Genomic DNA, 21621 nt, shown 5'->3' on the forward strand with positions numbered 1-21621 from the left:
TGAAATATGTGATATTTTGTCATCTTTCCTTCCTTCCTTCATTTTTCGTCAAGGCTCTCTCTCTTTTAATGAATGTGCGTGTGTGTGTGTGTTCATGCGCTCCACCTTTGACAGCAAGTCTTAACCTGTCACGGACGTCCTCTGCCACGACGAGGCCCAATTCCAGCCACTGACAGCCACTTTATGACTTCTCCGCACACCTCTATCCTCTCTCTGGGAGCGATGGGGCAAGCGAGGGTTCCTCTCTCTCCCTCTCTCTCTCTCTCGCTCGCTCTCTCTCTTGCTCTCTCTCTCTCTCTCTGACACCTGCATCTTATCCACGGTAGCCTCAGACTGTTAAATGTCTTTGACTCTGACACTGACAGGAGAGCAGAGTGGAGAATAGGAAGTAGGCAGATATATGAATGTTTGAATATTTGTCTTTTCTCTGGCAAAGCAAGATGACCTCTGATACCTGGATGTGCTATTTGTGATATATTAGTATAAGTTGTATGTGAGTGAGGCTATGTAAACACTGTGTATTCTTCATTGCAGTAAAAGTATTCATTGGTTCAGGTCCATTGTTATGTTAGCCGCTGACAATTTCACTCTGTGTGTACTTGTGTGTACTTGCATACGTTTATGTGTTGTCCTTCAAATGTGGAAACGTGTAAAGAGGGAAAAGGAGAAACGCACTGCAACGTCACAATGCTGCTTTCTAAAAGTACATAAGTACATGTAAATATGCAATATGCTTAGGAACATGAAAAGGATTTCTTTGGTGTGTGTGTGTGTCTCTTTGAACGTATTCTCCAGTGTGTGCGACACCAGGGGTTTATCCAAAAGCAGCTCCAGGTACTTCAACAAGCCTCTTACGCTCTCTTTGTCCCTTTCCTTTATCTTCTAAGGAGACATAGTTTGACATCTTTGAATAAACAGAAAGGCTATGAATATATTTCCACGTTATCTTCACCCGTACATTTCTTTAAACATCACGTGATACACACACTCTCTATGCAAATAACCACCACAACTTCCAAAGATAAGTGATTTTTTTTCAATTTGTGAGGATGGCAGGAACATGGACGTGGAGCCGCGCTCGTCTTTACTCTTTGATTAGAATTTGTGTGCTTTGTTTCCAAATTAGAGGAGAAACCAAGATGGAAACGTACGAAAGTGAATATGAGTGAGTTTGTTTTGTAAACCTCGATGCCATGAGACAAGTTCATGACCTTTTCCATCTTTCTTCTGCTTCCACTCTGGTTCTAGATGGGAAATGCCTCCGAAACATTTTTGCTTGTGTCCAGAATATCAAAAGAATATGACTTCATCATGGGGACGCTCTACACCATATTTGGTAAGTCCCTCCCCCCTCCAGCGTATTTGACTCTTTTACTATACGAATATGTACATCAGCATAACAGTCCTTGCACGTCCTGTCCTTCTCTCTCGCAGGTGTGCTGTCCATACTGGGGAACGGCATCCTGCTGTTTGTGGCCTACAGGAAGAAGTCCTCCCTGAAGCCGGCAGAGTACTTCGTGGTTAATCTGGCCATCAGTGACCTCAGTATGACTATGTCCCTCTTCCCGGCGGCCATCCCTTCAACCTTCGCTCACATGTAAGTAACCCTTACACGGGAAAGATTGTTTGCTGCTGCATAGAGAAACACAGCCTCCTCTTCCTCCTCCCCCTTCTCCTCCTCCTCCTCCTCCTCCTGAGAAACGCAGGGATGACATATCCGATCGTATTCCTGTGACATGTGTCATCTCCTCAAAGAGGCCACAAAGTGGAAGGAGACCCAGCATAAAATCGTGATAATGGAATGTGGATATTCGTGGCAATCCCATTCTGTGGCTCGTCTTTGCTCGGCCTTCCCTGATCACTGCTCTGATCCCCTGAGTGTGTGTGACTGATTGGTTGCTGTCACACTGGAAATGATGGGGCCAAAGTGCATCGTCGCTCATTGTGTCTCAACAACAACATCTCAACAACTCTCTGTCCTGTAATTCACCTGGATGCTGGGCATTGATGAATGATGTCCTGTCTCTCTCACACTCTCTCTCTCTCTCTCTCTCTCTCTCTCGCCGTCTCGTCCAGGTGGCTGTTTAATGAGACCGTGTGCACCATCTATGCATTCTGTGGTGTTTGGTTCGGCCTGTGCAGTCTCACCAATCTCACAGTGCTCGCATCTGTCTGCTGGCTCAAAGTCTGCTGCCCAAACTACGGTAAGACAACAAACCAGGCACAGTGTCCACAGTGTGTTTGTATTAGTTTGGTACAGTATTAAAGTGAAATCTCCAATCAAATGGAAAGGCTACATTCTTCTTTAACATTCTACATGCATCCAACAGGTCCCTGAAGTTCTGCTCACTAATCAATAATGCTGTTAATCTCACATCAGAGGGCAACACCAGTATTCCACATGTAGTGGGGGAAACTTTCCCACACTATGACGAAACAAACTGCCCTGTGATTCACAACAAAGATGGGAAGTGAAAATGTTCCAATTCCAAAGTCCACAGACGCAATGAACACCCAGGAAAAGGGAGATTCATCGATTAAACCGGTTTGTCTTAACTACAGGGGGGATAATGAGATTAAAAGTCTTATTTGATCCGTGAGCCCTGTTTTACCTCGAGCCAATCAAGTGCTATTGTTCTCCCTGGCAGTCGAAACCGTGAGCCGGAAAGACACCAATTACGTAGAAACAAAGAGAGGCCGGCGACACGTGATCTCCCTACAAAGTATATTTTGCTTTCAAAATAGCTTATTCAAGTATTATTTCAAAGCACTAATTATGCTGATGTACAACACTGCGTTTAAACCTCTAACCTCTTTATAGCGTAGCATATGTAAACAAGGACGTGTTTACTCCCTGCTCTTTTAATGTATTCACCTCCAGGGTCAATCGTGCAGTTGGCGGGTATTTCTGCTGATACCAGTTTTATCTCGCAGAATTCATTTTTAAATAAGCTCAGCTTCTCCACAGCAACTTTTCACGGGACTTTCCGGCTGCTAGCAAGGCGTGATGTTTCGTTGGCGAACGCCCCGACCCAAACGACCGGCTCTTTTAGGTGAATGATGGGAACCGCCTCCCGTCCGACCAATTGGATGCATTTTCACAATTGTGACAACATAAAGGCAGAATGCAGAATTTGCAGAATTAGGCCGTCATGTCGAGCAGGGTCCGCATAAAAACCTTCACATACATGAGAACTGTGCATCCAACAGTTCAGTTGGAAGAAAAAAAGGCAGGCTAGCGTGCCTGCTAGTATTGTCAGTGCTTCTACAACCGTTGGGATTTAGAAGCTACACCCAGGCTCTCAATCCAGTGTATGTTCTTCCAAACAGGAAAACACTCCAAACTGTAAGACAGAGAACGTGCTTTGCTGCAAGAACATTCCAGAACTATTTTAATTCCTCATGAAAATAGTACCACACTCTCTGTCATCGCACTAACATCAGAACAGACTGAATGCATGTGAAGTACAGATGATATGGGAACTACAGGAAATTCCCTGAATTACAGGGAATGTGAAGGGAAATTGTGAAAGTGATATGTGGACAGACAGAAAATGTGAAATATGAAAGGTATAGTATTGGTCAAATAGTAAAATAAGTAATAACATTGGGTTTGTTTTTTTACAAGATTAATATGATGTGAATTTATTAGTGTGAGCTTGACACTGAAAAGGTATAAAGAAAAAAACAAGCTTATGTTGTTTGTATTTTGTAAATGTTTACACAAAATACCCTTATTCAGCTGGTTTGGGTGGAGAATCAGCCATGTGGATAAGTGTTACGAATAATGTAAAACATGAGTAGCTCTCGGACACTTTTATTTTGTCAAAGTAGCTCGTATAGACAAAAAGGTTGGAGACCACTGCTGTAAGAGCTAATGCCCTGGCAAAGAGCTCCTGAGCACAATTAGAGTAAGAAATCTTTACCTGGCTCCAGTGCTTTCAATGATTGCTGCCTGCCTTAGTCACAGTATAATTGTGTTTTCCAGGGGAGCCTTAAATGGATGACACAAAACCCTCAGACACAGCAGTCCCTCTCATAAATAGTGATATTAGAAAATGATTATGCTTTTACGAGCTTTTCCCACATTAAGCCTCTTACGGCACAGAAACGTCTTTAGAAGAGCTTCCGGACAGCCCTCCTGGTCAAAAACACCCTTTCGCCTAAACAAGCAAAAATACAGATAAGATGTGAAAAATGTGAGGAAACAAGAATCAGTGTGTTGGAGCTTTGTGTAGTCTGGAAAATGCACACGTACAGGTGTGAAGTCAGATGATCACGTCGATTTGAGCCTCGGGCCACTGTATTGAGTGTCCCTAGAAAAATAAACTCTGCTTTAATTGGATCTTTGCGTGTGTGGTCAAGGCCTTTGTGTAGACTTGAATTTACGCCTGCGTCAACATTGACACAAGGGAAGGGAAGAAAAATCGAGAAGTTGCAACCCAGCACTTCAGCTGCCAGTGAGTTCCACTGTTGCCGCGGTGATGTTTCAGCACTTTTGCCCGTGTAAAATCAAAGGCAGAGCTCAACGCGGTGTGATGTTAGGATTGAGAGTCTTGCATGTGCCGTGTTGGAGTTTATGGGATTAAAGAAAATTCACGTAATCAAAAAAGGGATCAAAATAAGTATAGACATGCAAAGTGTTCGGTGTGCAACATATGTCCAACATATGGTTCTGTGGTGGAGTAGAATCAAAGGTATGCTGGGTTACAAACTGTTCTGATCTCGTGGTTGTCTGACAGAATTAAAAGCAACAACGCTGTAGCTATTCGAACATGGACTTTGTACTTCCTTTCTCTTGCTTTCTTTCTTGTCACAGCTCATATACAGTAGATCACATGGAGATCCATAATCCATTTACTGACAGGAATAATTACCCCAATTTAGAACTAAACCCTGCTCTGTCGTTTTCCATTTGTCTTCTGTGCATCCGTAGTCTCTTGCTGATGAGTCCCTGGAACATTTGATCGAACAGCATTAAACAGAGGACTTAGTGAGGATGGGTTCTTTCTGAGAAAACCTCAAATGGGTGATATAACAGTGCTTCAGCAGAGATCCCCACTGAGATTCACTGAATAGGAGGATCTAATGCTAAAAAGGTGATGGGGGGTCATAAATGTCAGAGAACGGAGAAGGCACCAGGGAGTTGTTTTATACTTTTACAGCAGTGTGAAGTGACAACAGAATCGATGTGGGATAACTGCTTGATGTTGAGTGGTCTCAGCTGTGAGAATTCACACCAGGGACCTTAATCACTGTCAAAGTCAGACACACCAACACAGTACATGGCGGTATATTATATCCTACATCTGGTGAGTGTGGGAAGGGAAGAGTTAGGGGGAGCCAAAGTTATCACTCAATGCCTGAATACTGTTTTGGACCCTTTTTAAAGATGGAAAAATATCCGAATTTGTCAAGAAGATCAGAGTAAATCTCCTATATCCTTTTTTCATTATAACAAAAAACAAATGATGTAACCTGGCATCATAATCTGTCATAATTTCAGTGTAAATACATTGGGTACATCTGCACATTTTATACAGTTTACAGGTTACATCATAGCAATGAAATTAGGTTACATTATTTATTTTGGATGCACAGGCCTGGTGTGTAACATCACACATCTCTGAAGATCTCATAAGCCAACTAACCTTTATATTTTTTATCCACAATAACAAACTGTCTGGAAATGTTTCATTTTGTGCAGCAACTCACAAGCATTATAAAACTGTGCTAATCACTGCCAATCAACACTCGTTTCTGGCATTTTGTTTTGAACTGAGTTCAGTACTCTGTATAAAAATAGATTATTGATCTTGTACAATACATTTCCTTCTTCCAGTGCCAGGTATAAAGCTTGATAAGAGATCAGAGATCATGGGATAAAGTGATCTGTAATGGCCATCTGGCCCACTCTCTCACACTTCAGAATGTGCCGCAGCCTCGGTTTGAGCCATAGGTCTGTTCTTTTTATCCGTCTCTCCCCTGACGAGTGGACTCTGTGGCTCTGCAGATAAGGCGACTTTGTGTCTTCCTCCACAGTGAAGGTCTAAATCCGTTCTGACAGGAGGTGGGTGGTGACGGCCATGTCAGCGTCGCATCTGGCATTTCAGTAGTGCTGCTACAGATTACGGTTCATTTCCTTTGATCAATTGAAAAAATATATTATGACAAAAACAACTTAAAAAAATACAGAATTTGACCATCAGTTAGTTTGGCAGTACTTTGCCCTACATTATTACAGTAACTTGAATCCCTTGAATATTTTGCAGCTGTGGAAGCCTTAAAAGGCTAAGAATTAAGAGCTGGAGTCACATTATAATCACAACGAAAAGGTTTTGGATATGAAGGTAATTATCTCTGTGATTTCACTGTCCTATAATCTCAAAATGTTTAACATGCAAACGTTGAAACCGTATCAAACACACTTTGATGTTACATAAGAGATGTTTTGAGAATGCCTCTCAAGAGGCAGATCCTAGTGTGGGGGAAAATCCTAAGAAAAGGTGCCGACTGTTTCCTAAAATGGTGTTGTGTGCTCAATGCCGAGACTGGAAAGCAAAGCTGCTGAGCTGCAAATCTCTTTACTTGCAGAATAATATTTATATTTGGGTTCCCAGCCCTGTGAACCCAAACATCTGTACGTGTGCTCCTGTGGGCCATGTGACCTCTTCTCTAAACTCTACTAATGCTTTTCTACCGCCAAGTGAAGCCAAGCACGCTAAAAACATCGCTCTCAAAATAATTGATTTGTTTCACACTTGCTTATTCTGTCCCCTTCCATTATCGGCACAGGGTTCATACGGTGCTGCAAAATCTTGAAAACGCTTGCATTTCAATCCGGTTTTAAAAAGTGCTTGAAACGAGGAGGTCTTAGAAGACGGGAAACATAAATTATGGCTGAAACAAGGAGCAAATAGGCATCTTTCTAGCACTTCTTCAGCATTCGGGAACAATTACAGCAGTTGTAATCACAGTGCATTTTCTTCAGGGAATGAATTTCTAGTGTTTTCTTGTTTTTCTTCATTAAAATCAACCGATAAAGGCAGCAAAATACACTTAAACAGCTGTACACACATTACTGAACATCTGCAAAGCCTGCAAATTATATTTTCTAGTTCAAATGTCTCATTTTCTTCCTGTTTACGCAAGATGTTATGACAAAATACATATTCTCATTTATCAACCACATTTCCACAGACCATCATGAATCATGATGAACAGGACAGATTTAATTAAATTCAAGATACTTTAAATGATCGTCCCCCAGGCTTCACCGGAGCTCCTACTTTCATTTTATGGTCTGTAGAATTCTCTCACAAAATATTATTTTGGCTATAAATAGCCCAATACCATCTGATTAAAATTGATGAAGTTAAATACTCATTCCAATATACAGTATATACATTCTATACTATAGAAATTGTACATCTATCACTGCCATATGGTGTTGGAAATGCTTGGAAACATTCTGAAAATAAAAGTGCCTAAATTTGACTTGAAATGTTTACAAACGCTGTCAGCATCAGGTAAATACACTCACTCATTATGCTTCTATAATCATCTGGCTGCTGTGTCGTTTCAGTAATCACCCCTAACTCTCTGCCCTCTGCCTCTGTCTAACACAGGTAACAAGTTCTCATATTGCCATGCCTGCCTGCTGGTTGCTGGCGTCTGGTGCTATGCTGCAGTGTTTGCTGTTGGTCCGCTGTCGGGCTGGGGGGAGTACGGGGCCGAGCCATATGGCACCGCGTGCTGCATCAACTGGCACGCGCCCAGTAAGAACTCAGCTGCTATGAGCTACATCATCTGCCTCTTTTTCTTCTGCTACATCGTGCCCTGCACCATCATCTTTCTGTCCTACACCTTCATCCTCCTGACCGTCCGTGGCTCCCGCCAGGCCGTACAGCAGCACGTCTCCCCACAGAACAAGATCACCAACGCCCATGCGCTCATCATTAAGGTACATGCTAACGTTGGAAATAAGACTTGAGAGTGCTTACAGCCTTTAAACTGCATCTCGCTCACCTTGCTGAATGAGCCAAAACAAGACCAACTTACATCATTAAAGATGTGCCATTAACTTTGAACATGGCCAAGTTCCAGCTTCACCCAAAGCAAATTGGTAGCTACAAATCTTACTCTAGCTGCTAAGATAACACACGTTTCACCTTGAAATCACATTTGGCCTCAATTATGGTGGTTTTTACAGCCAAGGGCGGGTGGATTGTAATCACTTGCTTTTGTTCGACTTTCACAGCTAACCTGAAAAGTTGTTATCACTTTTGGATCAAACTTTACAGGTTGGTCGGGGTTACAGTAGGACTTTCACTACCAATATGCAGTATCTCTTAAAGGTTAGAGACAAAGTGTCAGTCCAATGCATGGGGAACATACTGAAGGCGGTGGTGCAGGTGTAGCATCTCTCTGAGTGCATTTCCACTTCACCACACTTCATATTATTGTTTAAATACAGTCTGCTTTTGTTTTTCTCCTCAGTTGTCTGTGGCTGTGTGCATTGGTTTCCTCTCAGCATGGAGTCCATATGCTATTGTGTCCATGTGGGCAGCATTTGGCAACCCCTCAGATGTGCCACCTATGGCCTTTGCCATGGCAGCAATCTTTGCCAAGTCCTCTACCCTTTACAACCCGATTGTCTACCTGGTCTTCAAACCTAACTTCCGTAAGTCGGTGTGTCGGGATATGGCCTACTGCAGGAGACTCTGTGGATGTCTGTGTAAGCACAGCTCCACCCAGAGGGGACTCTGCAAGCAGTCCCAACACAAGGAGGAGTGCACCTCCACTAGGAACTCTAACGGGCTGCCGGAGAACCACAGGACCTGCAGGCACTGTCCTTGCCCCGAGAGAGTTGCTGGTATCAGGGATCAGTTCCCAGAGTACAGCCCTCAGCTGACTGCCAGGATACTGACAGGATCGCTGCACAGTGAGGTGGCTGTGAGTCAACTCTCCACTGAGCTGCAGAGCGACTTCCTCTGAAGGAACACGACAAAGGCAGACAATGTTTGAGGAAAAAATTATTTAATGGAGGAAAAGACTGAACAAATTTAGGATACTGCCAAAAACCTCATGATCACAAGGTCAAAGCCAAGACAGGACTATAACCAAGCCAAACAGCCAACATACAGCAGGATTTCTTCAGGTGAAATAAAGAGGAAGTAATCATGTGATTACTGAGATGGATCAACAGCATAGGCAAACAGCAATCAGCATAGATTGATGATCTGTAGTATTGTGATGCAGATCAATTCAAACTGGATTAGAGGGATCACCTGAAACTTTTCACTCCCTTCTGTCTAGCTTATGGAGTATTGTATTTGATGTTTTTGGTTTGATAAATTGTTATTATGCCTCAAATTGAAGGACCACAGGGTTGCTGTGAAGTAACAGGAAATTCGGTCTCTTTCCTCATTGTTGAGGCAAAGTCAGGGTTTTCAAAGTCAGGCAATTTAGCGATCAGTACATGAAGATGTCCACATGAAAAGGCCCAGTCAAAGGTTAAAAACAAGATGAAGAGGCATGAAGGTTGAAGCACTGAGGGGAAGAAGTAGTTCTGTCAACCTGCAGTTACATCAGTAAAAATCACTTACAGTGGAAAGAAGAACATGGAAATCCAATCCAATACAATTAAGCCGTGTGTTTCATTGAACCTGCTTAATTGACGAGATGTCAGTGGCCATCTTGGCCAATCGGCTCCAAGGTAGAGCCTATGGTGTAATTGGCAGTTTGTAGGAAAATATTATGTTGTGTTCGATGGAGGATATAGACTGAGTATGGAGTCAACATCAAGGTCCGGATTGTTTCAGGATCCAACTTTTGGATCTGAAAGATGCTGTCTCCAACTAAACTAAGAGCATGTCAACCATGGTACAAGTTACAGTTACAGTTAAGTGGCAATATAGTTTATGAAAAAAAAAGTTTATCAGAAATTATGCAGTTAATATACTAATTAAAGCCAGTAATTACCGGCTGTGAATTCTCTGACAGACATGGAGTAGAGAGGCGATGATGAGAGCCGGTGATAAACTGTGATATATTTCCAGGAGACTTATCAGGTACCCCGAGAACACAGAGGAGTTAAAGTTAAGCTTGAAGTCGACCTTAGAAAAGCCTGTGTGCAATCGGAGACAGAGACATTCAGCAGGTTTAATTACAGATGTGTGTGTATTTTCAAATGTGCCTCTGTGCGCATACTTAAAACTGCTTTCATGTGCAGATATTGAGAGAAGCCTACAGTGTTTAAGCAAATTGCTTTTGCTTGAACCCAAAATAACACACTGACATAGGGCAAATTAAACATGTTCCTCAAACTGTAAAGAGGAAATAAGAGAAATTAACCTTTTCTATGCATGGATAAGCCAATTGCCTTTGGTGCTGCTCTTGTAGTGAAAAAGAAGAGGTTTATTGTTTATTCAACAAAAAGGATCTGTAACATGAGAGACACAAGGCTATATTTACCTCAGCACCTGCCAACATTACTCTAATTTAAAAACAAAAAAAGGCGTCGCCGAGCTTAACTTTCGTGTGCAAAGTGTTCAATGTTCTGCTTCCTCTCTGGCAGCATAGGTCATCAGAAGCAAATACGAAAAGATCTGCCACGGGGGGAAAGCATCACATCTGCTATTGTAGTGCTTCACTTTTCTAACTTTCAAACCATTTCATGATCCTCCTCCTCAGCATCGCCTGACTTACACTTAACATTGAAGTTTTAGATCCTAACTAGTAAAGCAACTAAGCTAGCACACCATGCATTCTTCTGACGCTTAAAAATGGAATAAAAATATACCCATAATACCTCAGTAAGGCTCTTCACACTTCCGGCTCTGAATCTGGGGCTTACAGTGGGGCTCCTCCATGACCCCACCAACTGGACCAGGGTCCTCCACAAAATACAGGGATAACATCACTGCTGTCAATCATGAAGAACAAACAAGTGGTGTGCTGATGTAGGGGCACTTTGGATTGAAGATATATTCTCTCTGGGTCGCCTCAAACCCCCAGAACAAGCAACAAAAGTGTGAAAAGCCTTATTGTTGTAAAAAGAAGCACAATCTGTAAAAAAAACATTGGCGCACATTAACAAATTAATTGGCTAAAAGCATAAACGCAACTCCCTCTCTCTCTCAGAACTTCAGGATGCTGAGGATTCTTCTAGTTTCTCTTGTGAAAAGGTTTTTGAGATCAATCTGTTAGTATTGGTGAAGGATCGGCGAGGAACCTAAATGTGTCATGCTGGAACCAAAGGTTGCAATCACCTCACAGTTACTATCAAAGCCAAAACGTTTTTTTTGCAGCTATTTTTCTACCAGTATGCAGATTATAATTTATGGAAACACATATCAAAAGTTTGGCTTCCAGTCCTGTGCCGGTTGGGCTCATCTTGGCCCCGCCTCTAAGATGGATGTACAGTGCAAACCAGGAAACATAACTGTGAATTTCTGACTGATGTTTTTTAATCTGTTTCAACTCAAGGACTGCGGGTACCTGCGTGCACATTCTGTAACACCAACCATTCCTACCTGGGTCATTTCCACTGGCTCTCATTTAAACAATGTGCATATATATAGTATATAAATAAATGTATTGAATATATCATCAGGGATTTCACTTAGAGTTTGGTTTGCATGTATGTAGATATATGTAAGTACAGATGTCAATTTGAATTAATATCTTGGTAATTTAACTGTACTTTCAGCCTACATGTGTAGATTGGGAGCCGTTATGCCCCTTGCAGTGTCTTGAAATGGGGGTGATGGGTTTCAGTTGTTTTTATTTAGTTTGTTTCGATTTTTTTCTGACTTGAGAAATGTTTTTATAACGTGTCTTATGCAGCTTCGTGGCCTCTGTCACAGCCGCAGCAGTGGTCCATTTCCCTTCAGCACTTTTCCTAATGTAGCCGTTAGAGATGGTGACTCTCTTTCCCTCACTCACTACAAATACACAATCCTACAGCACTGACCAAAATGAATTGCCATGATTAAGCTCTGTTTTCAATTTATTGTGTCTATATGTCGTTTTGTATGAAGGCGGCTGTTTCTACCTCACAATTTATCAGTCATGGAAAGTATTCTGTAGGGTCTGAGTTTACCATTTAATAGACTCAAGATTCATTTAGAGAGGAATAGTAATTAAGATTAGAGACCGAGTAAGAGAAACGTTTGCTGTGATTGCAGCCACTTGGATGAGCAGTTGAGAATCTGTCAGAAATGTGCATGAAAGAGCTCATGATGGATACATTTCTGCATTGAGAGCAAGGCTTCTTATTGTCACCAGCAAGGGTTAATGCGTGGTATCAACATTTGATTTAAATACTGCTGAATTGCATCGTTCTCAGATTTTCCTGTTAAGCCCGAAAAATCTGAAAAAAAGACTTTGTTGATTCGATTTGAGACAAGACTGAATCAGCAGGATTCTATATGCAGTATGTATACAGGTTTATATTGCACATACAGTAATAAGCCAGCAATGGGTTTGAATAATATGATGAATTCTATATGCATTGCTCTCTATAAACTCTTATCCGCTGTAATCACAGTCGAATGAGGATGCACATTGAATCTGAATCACTGCATCAGGACTACAGAGTTTTGTACAGAATCCTATTTAGCTTTTGTCTGAGCAAACACATTTTCCTCAGGAGATTTGTATTTTGAAACTGTGCTGCATTCGTACCATATGCACACACACACACACACACACACACACATACGCATGGGTGTGTGCCAGAAGCCGTGCAGCCCTTCTCCCCCGATTTCTTAAGACACAATCAAGGCTGATGTGATGTATTGTACATATATGTTTATATATGGAAAAAAGGCTATCTATCAATCTATCTATCTATACTGAATATGTATTTAAATTTAAAAAGTTGTAAATTATATGATATTACCATTGTGAAGTTTATGATGCACTGTGAAAAATGTTTACATTGACAGTATTATTTCATTTTTTGCTAAAAGAAATTTTAATGATTGTATTAAAAGTGTAAAATACATCTATCCAAGGGCATATCACTTGTTCCGAGGTCAAATGGTATGATAAATAAAATTATAGAATTACGCTACTTATACCTGCTTATTTTGTTTCTTCTGTCTTCTGTCTATCTGAAGAAATACATGAATCTGATTCCACAGAACAAATAGCCACTGGATGCTGGATTGAAAGAGCTCAGCCTGTCTGTTTTCCACACACAGGTAATTCAACGAGTACGGCTCAAGATTAAGACTCATACAACTGGATCTTGATTCGTTATCAATAATGCAATGCTTTTAAGATACAACACAATTCAGCCAAAAACAAATCTGCAACTCTCACCACGCTTAGGAATCCACATAGGTCATTCTGGAATATTATGCGTCTTTTGATTATGTTGAATACATGTGTTTCATGACAAATATGATAAGTAGTGTTGTCTTTGTCCTCTGTGCTTGTTAAAGTAAAAATAGCCCTCGGAATGTCCAGGATAATCTACAGAGTGAATCGACCAATTGTGTCAATCATACAGACACACACACACACACACACACGCACACACACAGGCACACGCGCACACAAACACTGTGCCTTGCTGGGAACTCTTAGCAGGTAGGCATGGCTTGTAGCACTAATTGGTTTTATCACAGTGTGCCGCGTCCAAAACAGGACTATTGATTGAGACTAGCAAGTGCTCTTTGTTGCTGTTGAAAGCTAAGAAGCTTACTCACCATTATCCTCTGCATCCTTTCTGCAGTAAGCAAACCTGGCAATGAACATTCTCCTCTCATAACTGTAATGGTATTAGTTTAATACACAGGATCTAATCTCTAAATCAAATACACCTTTCAGCACGCCTGGTAGTCTTGAATTTATGGTCTTTGAAGCGAATGAATTGGTTTCACGGTTTAACAGTCTGATAAGGCAAAGTCACTGGTTTAGCTAATGTGGACTGGACTGGAAAAGCTTGTGTGCGTTCAGCAGCCGGACAAAGCCTGAATCTTTGTGAAATTCGTATAAGTCCCTAAACTTTCCGATCTGTTGAGTCCCATTGATCCAGGCTCACTCTTAAGCCTATCTGAGTCTCTGGTGGGAGCTTTGGTGGATAAAAACTCTTAAATGACTCTTGATCTGAGCATCTTTCATCTGCTCAGACACTCGCGATTTACCATCAAGCAATCTGTGGGTGGTGGGTGATTCAGCAAACAGGCCTCACATGGCAAACACAGATTCAGCCTCATAGAGTACACTTGTTGTAAGCGTGCATGGGCGAGGGAGCCTCCGGTGGACAGTCACGTACACTACATGAACAAAAGGCTCCTTATACGGGCCGTGACCACTTCCTGCACAAACCGCAGATTGCCTGAGCCACATAAAAAAAATAATTCCAGACTCAAAACTTAATACACCAAAAGTAAACACAACTCATTTGACGTTGACGTTGTCTTCTCAGAAGAAGAGAGAGAGAGTCGACCTGCCTCACGAGGCAATGAGGACCATGACCATGTGTGTGCTGCTGCATGTTGTGTGTTCACTTTCTCCTCTAACTTTGTCCTCATATCCCTAATTAATTACATTAACCATGCAAAGTCACATGAAGGTAGTGTACTGACTACTGAACACTATCACCATGACGAATTAGATGTGAAGATCGATAATCTGGATGGGAAGCAGTGCCAGCATGTAACATAGCTGCAAGAGGAGACTAATCCCGTTCTTGGACTATCTGCCATGTCAGGGTATTTGATGAAGTTATTAGTAGCTGTGTTGAATGCATACAAATGGGCTCTTTAAGCTCCAAATGAAATTTAACTCAGATAAACGCTGACCTTGCTGTGTTGGTGCAGCTGTGCATACTGCTAAATAGCGTTTAGTTATGTGTGCTGAGAGGGATTTACTTTTTTTACAGTTAAAATCCTGTTAAGTATAACCAAGTGACCATCTGTCCACAACAGCTACCATGAAAGAAGGATCTCCATAATGTTCTACTCGTTCCTCAAAGTTTATAATAATACACGATGGTTTCTAGATGAACGTAGACTTGATCATCATCATATATCTGCAATGAATTCTTCTACATTTCCCTTGGTTGGGTGAGATTGTTTATGGTGACTGTTTGCTTCCCCAATCCATACATTTACTATGTCAATTCCTACTTTGTCATAATATAAAAATAGGTTGACTTCTAAAGCTGAATTCTTTTCCCAGGGGCAGACTGACTGAAAACAATTCACTCTAATGTTTCCCATGCGTCTTTCTGCTGTATTGAACCAAATTGCGATTCATTGCCAGCACAAATGATTTCATCAAGATCCAATCTCCTATCCTACAGGAACGCACCAGCCACAGGATATTACATTCAATACTCCATCATGCATACAGAACTCAAATGTACAGTTGAATATCTATTACCACACAGACAGTAGACTATCAAGGAACATTGTGATGTCAGCCTCATGACAAAGTTACAAATAAACATGGTGATTGTTGATAATAAAAACAGGACCAACACTATAATACAGTGACATGTTACAATTGTTATTCCATCTGAGCCTCACCTTTATAACCTATAGTGATGTTTTAGTTTGTATTATATATGTATTTACATGCATTCTACTTCACAGTGCTGACTGCACATCACAGACACATCATGTGATGCAAAGGGGGAAAATAACATGTTCTACTTTGGACCCTGTGATCAAGTTATAACATCAGAAAGAGGCTCTTTTTTGTATTGAATGTTGTGCAAGTAAAGGCCAGATTGTCTAATGAAGTATAGTTAGGCTGCAACTGGTCTCGCTTAATGTACAGACCTGCTGGCGCCTCAGTCCTTAGCAGCCTTTCATAAGCTCTGAGAATTCAGTCAAGGAGAACCACACAGTGATCAATAGTGGTATTCATAGTAAACATAATATATAGTGAAAAGTTACAAAGACATACAGCGACCACAATGTTAAACTTAGATGTCTCCTAAATATAATTCAGCAATGTTATTCACTCAATGAGCAGTTATGCTTTACTAGGTGTATTTCTCATTAAATTCCTAACAGTGATGTGATTCTGGGAAACCTGGCTCAGGAAACAACTTAGAAAAATCTAAGAATGTACAGTTGAGGCACATCCTTAAGATAACTGTGAAATAGCCATGAAAGCACTTTCCTGGCTGGTGACGCGTATTGTAGTATTGATAATAGCACATTGTCGATGGCTTGGTCACACTGCAGTTTTATCCGTGACATGTCAATTCATTCATCACATTAGTGCAATTTCCTGGTTTCGTTGAGGTCAATCGTCATGCTTCCCATTTGCGAGAAGCATCTGAAGCTCCCTTAAATATAACTGATGTCTCTATTTAATGGTAACAACATTTCAACCGTGAATCGTTTTGAAAAATGACTTGAAAATGAATGTTTTGTGCAGACTTTGTGTCGACTTTCAAACATGTGAGGGTAGAACATTGTAAACAAATTGTCCTGACTGATGCAAGATAACTTCATTATTAGATTGATAAAGGAAGGACTTATTAAAGTGCTGTGGCTTTGCATTACGCAGGTGTTATTCTATGTTACCCAGTGTTTCCTTGAATAGGCTCCAGGCCCCCCAGTGACCTTATGGATAAGCGGATAGGATTGGATGAATGCACAAAGTGAAAGGTGAGTCTTCTCTGCTCACAGTACATTTATTTTGGATCTGAACCTGGCAGATGCGAGGTTAATGCTGCATAACGTTTCCAAAACAGAGTGGGAATTTGCCAGCAGGGTGCCACAGCTGATCCTGTTTGTGGGATGCATGTGTTGTACATAATGGAATCAAGCGCCTTTGTGTAACCATGTGTGTCTGGTTGTGCAGGTGTAGGTGTTTGCTGACCTTGTGTGTGATCTCCTGTCACTGAGAACCACAATCATTCAATCTTTTTGCAACTATTTTGTGGCAACTGTGCTGTTGTCATTTCATGTATCGTCCATTTTCCATTCAGTCCATGTTGATGATAATTGAAAGCAATCCATACTCTCCTTTGTGTATTCCTCATCTTTATCCTTCTCTGATGCCTCTGATGTCTGGTTCTCCATTCATCGCCACAACCTATATTCCTCCTCCTCCTCCCATTACCCTGATGTGACGCGCAGCACATTGTACCAGACAGATGTTTCTTCAAAGGATGTCAAAGGCATTCCGCATTCCTCATCCCAGTCTGCACACAGGCCAAGCCTCATTACTGAGACTTACTGTATCTCTGCCGTAGAGATATGGGTTTCATGACACACGGCTGTAAAGGTGGTGTTCAAGGGGCCACACTCCAGTGTCCCCTGCTCCTAATCTCCCCATTCACCCATCAGCCACATCTTATCTCGGACTTTTCCTTATTTTTCCTCGGACACATCTGTCCTCACGTTCATCTTAGCACTACAGCCAAACGCCCTGACATGAAAGGCGATGTCAAGTATGAGAGGTTAAAGGGGAAGGATAGAGGCACAAAAACAATCAAAAGGGTCATAAAAAAAGATTAGAATGGTTATTGTGTCTTGCTACTGCTGTGGCAATTAAAATCCGTAATAAGAACCGTTGTAGTTCCGACAGTCGATCCGGACAATTTCAGAGTGGGCCCTCAGGCAGGACTGTCAGAGTCGGCCTCTGTCCAGAACCGCAGTTATGCTGCTTGAGTAATTGTGAATATCTGTAGGGTTTATTCTGTGACTTACAGAACAAAACATTCAGAATTGATTTAATACCGATGCATTTTCCCCAACTATTTTAATAGCTGTGTCTATGGCTGGATGTTCCACAATAAGGTCTTATGTTTGCATGAGCTGAGCAAATAAGACATGCAGGGACAAATTATTTAGTGAAACGTAAAGCTGTAAACTGTCATAACCCGAGATGGAAGTAGGCGTGCCTGCCATTACTGAAGACGGCCATCTGTCACCTTTCCTCATACGAGTTTCATCAAAACAGCTGTAACCTGATGCAAACAAACGCAACTGATTCCATCAACGCTTATTGCAGAGCTGTGAGTTTGCTGAGACTGCACTAATGAAATGAATTTATCAGGTGGCACCCAACAACATATCATACTTATTTTCACATATATTTAAAATATTCACTCTCAATTCCTTCTGTTCAGCATCTCCAGCTTTTAATTCTTCTCATATCATGTGGTGGATGGGACAGAGGAGGAGGAGGAGGAAGAGGAGGAGGAGGAGATCCACGCTATCGGCTAATCTGTTTTCACACTTCATGACTCAGCTGCTGGTCCAACTGGAATCATGGCCACGGGGTCTCTCACTCCTCCTCCCTCTCCTTCTGTTTCTCTAACACAGTCACTCCGTCTCCGTCACCCACTGTCTCCACGCCCTCACATTATGTCTGCACACCTGCCCGTTGCTCACCTACCTCCTCTTCCCTATGCTGCCATTGAGCTCCCTCTCCTCCTCGCTCCTCCCTCTCTTGGTGCCCAGCATATTCCCCAAATCCCATTTCTCCCCCGTTAGGTAACTGCACTTCAGCTTTCTCGTAAATTCTCTTCGTTTTATCACCAAGTGTCTTCCGTGCACTCGTCACTTGTAAAGCAACCCTGACCCCTCTCTATCTTATTAAACACACACAGACACACACATATATTTGCTCTCGTGTTCACACATACATTCATTCTTTAACACCTTCGGGCTTTCCTCTCTGGTGTATCCTCAGAGAGAAGCACTAACATGCACCATGCACACGCTCCCTTTGCACTTACATAATGCATATCTTACATAACTGATTATAAACCATGTTATCATAATCAGGATCATTTTCAGATGGGAAAAACAACTCTTCTGTCTCTTGCTTTTTCCTCCGAATGTAGGAGACATCCCAAGTGAATGCCATGTTGTTTGTGCTCCTTTATCATGGTAAAACTTGGCATGGCGTATTGTGTTCTCGGATTTTCTATATTATTCATGTTCCCTTAACCGTAAAAGGATAAAGAAGGGAAGATTTATGAGGTCATAAATCTCTATCTCTCAACATCAGCAAATGGGGAGATATCCTAAAACGGCTTTCCAATCCATCCACTATACTTACATACAGGATATATTTTGTCTTTACTTAACTACTTCTGTCAGCACAAGTGTTACTAACTACATCTTACACGTGAACAGCTGTTAACGGGGCAGCCCATTTTTATTTCTGCAGACATGAGCAGTGCATCTAAACATTGCAGGGGTTGGCACCTTGAGTAATAGGCCCGCCCAGATTCTCCACCAGACTCAGTTCGGACCAGTCTGTGGGTGACCGCTCCAGTATGCAACTATCGAGGGATTAACAAACAAATAAAAAACAAGAGAGAAATTCCTGACCAGTGTTGAGCAGTGAAACAAAACAAACAGTGCCCTGGTACTGTGATCTGAGCCTACAGGCTGATACATTACATACATACACTGATGGCTACCAGTGTATATTTTCTGTTCTGGTGTTTCTGCTATAAATAATATTTAGTTTTAATCCTGAAGTACTTAAATATCGTTCCATAATTTTGATACTTAACCTCCTGAGACCTTGTGTCCTCATATGTGGACATTGCATTTTTCCTTTCCTACACGATATACTGTACATCATTGTGCTCAACTTAAACCTGTTGTCCTCATGTCTAGATTTTTCACTACCCCCCTCTGCTGATACAAATACCACTTTGGTTCGCTAGAAAACATAGCAGACAGGAAGAAATGGGTCTTTGTGTTCATATGTAGTAAACACATGAACACTCTTTACGTTTGATACTTATTAGGTCCCACTATTTTCAAGTAGCAAGGAGAAATTAAAAATGCATACAAAATAAATGTCCGGGTCACAGGAGGTTAAAAAACAATTAACATTCGATGGCTAAAGACATTTACTTCAGTAATCTTTTACAACATTAAATCACATTTTTATCTGATCTGATCAAATTCTTCTTTTAAAGGGGTCAAAAAATTTGACATCTCTACTTAACTCGCTCAATGGCTTTGAGATACCATCTGTGTGTGTGTGTGTGTGTGTGTGCGCACATTTGTGCCACATTTCTTATGCTCAGTAATTATTTATACTAATTATTTGATGGCTTTGAGTGCTGGTAGATAATTTACTCTGTAATGACTTTCTGTAGTGACAAATTAAGATATGTAGTTGGAGTGTGTTCAATACATGCATAAAGCAACCTTTGACACATATTTTATGTCAGGTGAAAAATGTGAAGGGTATATTCGGTGTTGTCCCTGTGACAGACGACCTATCCAGTGTGTACCCCTCCTCTCGCCCAATGACCGCTGGGATTGGCTCCAGCAACCACACTACTGTGGAAGAATATGCAGCTATGGAGAGTGAATCAATGAATGCCCCCCCCCCATCATCATCATCATCAACATGCATTTTACAAATATATGTGTATCATGCATGAAGCTACAAGCAAACAGACTGCGACTATAGTAAAGCCTGTCATCCATAGATGTTTTCAATTCGCCAGTACAGAACCTTATGGCTATAATAATTTACACACGTACTGTATCGCTAATACATCAAATCCAACCATTTACCGCCATCTGCTGGTCGAAAAGGAAAATGCAGCCCATTCAATTATGGCCAACCTACGAACATGAAATACAGTATACTTAAAGCATTAAAAAAAAAAGAAATGTTGAATGTGCACGACCTTTTGTCAATAAATGTTACTGCTGATGTTTGACTTTCATAATGGCTCCATGTTGTTGTTGTGCTTCTTTAATAGTGTTGAGCTCTGATATCTTTGTGTTTAGTTACATGGATGTTCTTAGTATTTTGTTCATCTTAAAGCAAAACTATAGCTATTTAGATACAGCTAACCAAGCCTGTGTGCACACGAGTATGAAGCAGAATCACAACCTATGTTTGTCTCTCCTCATTGTTGCTCCCATGTGTTTTGAATGGTTATGCCATTGAGCTACTCTTACACTAACAATATTTATACACAAGCTGATTAAATGTTAAAATCCACTTTAATATGAGCCATATACATTAACACTAAAGAGAAAAACACAAATCGAAGTATGACACATTTCAATGTCTGATGACGTCATCATCACAGTAGAGATTACCTTTGAATCAAAATCACTTGAACACACACACCTGCTCCTCCCCTCAGCAGTGGCAGCTTACATCATGCTTACATCATCAACAATAATGATATAAAACAGATCATACAGATGTGTTTTACATCATCATCAACAGATGATTTAGAGAAACCAAAGTTAAAAGCAGAAATTAGTTCACCTTTGAAGAAAGAACATGATTAGTGAACAAACTCCAAAAGCAAACCTCAAATCATCTCATCAAAAAGACATTATGGGCAAAAAGTCTTTTAAAACCTTTAAGAAGGATCCTTTGGCCTGTAGCAACATTGGAGGTAAATATGAAATTCAATTAAAAGTACAGAAGGATTGTAGCAATGTGGGCAGGTTACCTTTGTAATGGATATACTTTTCCACGATGCAACTAAACTCACACACTATTCTAAAATATTGACTTTTATGTTGAGATGCTTATTGCATGATGAAAAAACTGCCATATGTGAATTTGCAGTAAATTTGCTGCGTTTAAAGCATCAAGTAACTACATTCAGTATGCAGGCAAGTGAATGGTTTA

At 41.1% G+C, this 21621-nt stretch overlaps 1 protein-coding gene across 1 annotated transcript; it reads left to right on the plus strand.

Annotated features, from left to right (window-relative positions):
• The first annotated feature begins 1248 nt into the window (after positions 1-1248).
• On the plus strand, positions 1249-9044 carry opn7b (opsin 7, group member b). Its single transcript, XM_076166947.1, has 5 exons — positions 1249-1336; positions 1435-1597; positions 2077-2204; positions 7629-7963; positions 8500-9044. The coding sequence occupies exons 1-5, from the start codon at positions 1249-1251 to the stop codon at positions 8995-8997; spliced, it is 1212 nt and encodes a 403-aa protein (XP_076023062.1). The 3' UTR covers positions 8998-9044.
• The last annotated feature ends 12577 nt before the right edge of the window (positions 9045-21621 follow it).

This window comes from Genypterus blacodes, unplaced genomic scaffold (assembly GCF_046128005.1).
Source record: "Genypterus blacodes isolate CSIRO-AG114 ecotype Tasmania unplaced genomic scaffold, CSIRO-AGI_Gbla_v1 ptg000156l_1, whole genome shotgun sequence".
NCBI lineage: Eukaryota > Metazoa > Chordata > Actinopteri > Ophidiiformes > Ophidiidae > Genypterus > Genypterus blacodes.

What these genes read in the sequence shown, in the direction of transcription:
- opn7b (XM_076166947.1), top strand. Translation starts at nt 1,249, where the DNA reads ATGGGAAATGCCTCCGAAACATTTTTGCTTGTGTCCAGAATATCAAAA. An exon ending in CCTTCAACCTTCGCTCACAT is followed by an intron (nt 1,598 to 2,076) that starts GTAAGTAACCCT and finishes CGTCTCGTCCAG; the next exon opens with GTGGCTGTTTAATGAGACCG. An exon ending in CCCATGCGCTCATCATTAAG is followed by an intron (nt 7,964 to 8,499) that starts GTACATGCTAAC and finishes TTTTCTCCTCAG; the next exon opens with TTGTCTGTGGCTGTGTGCAT.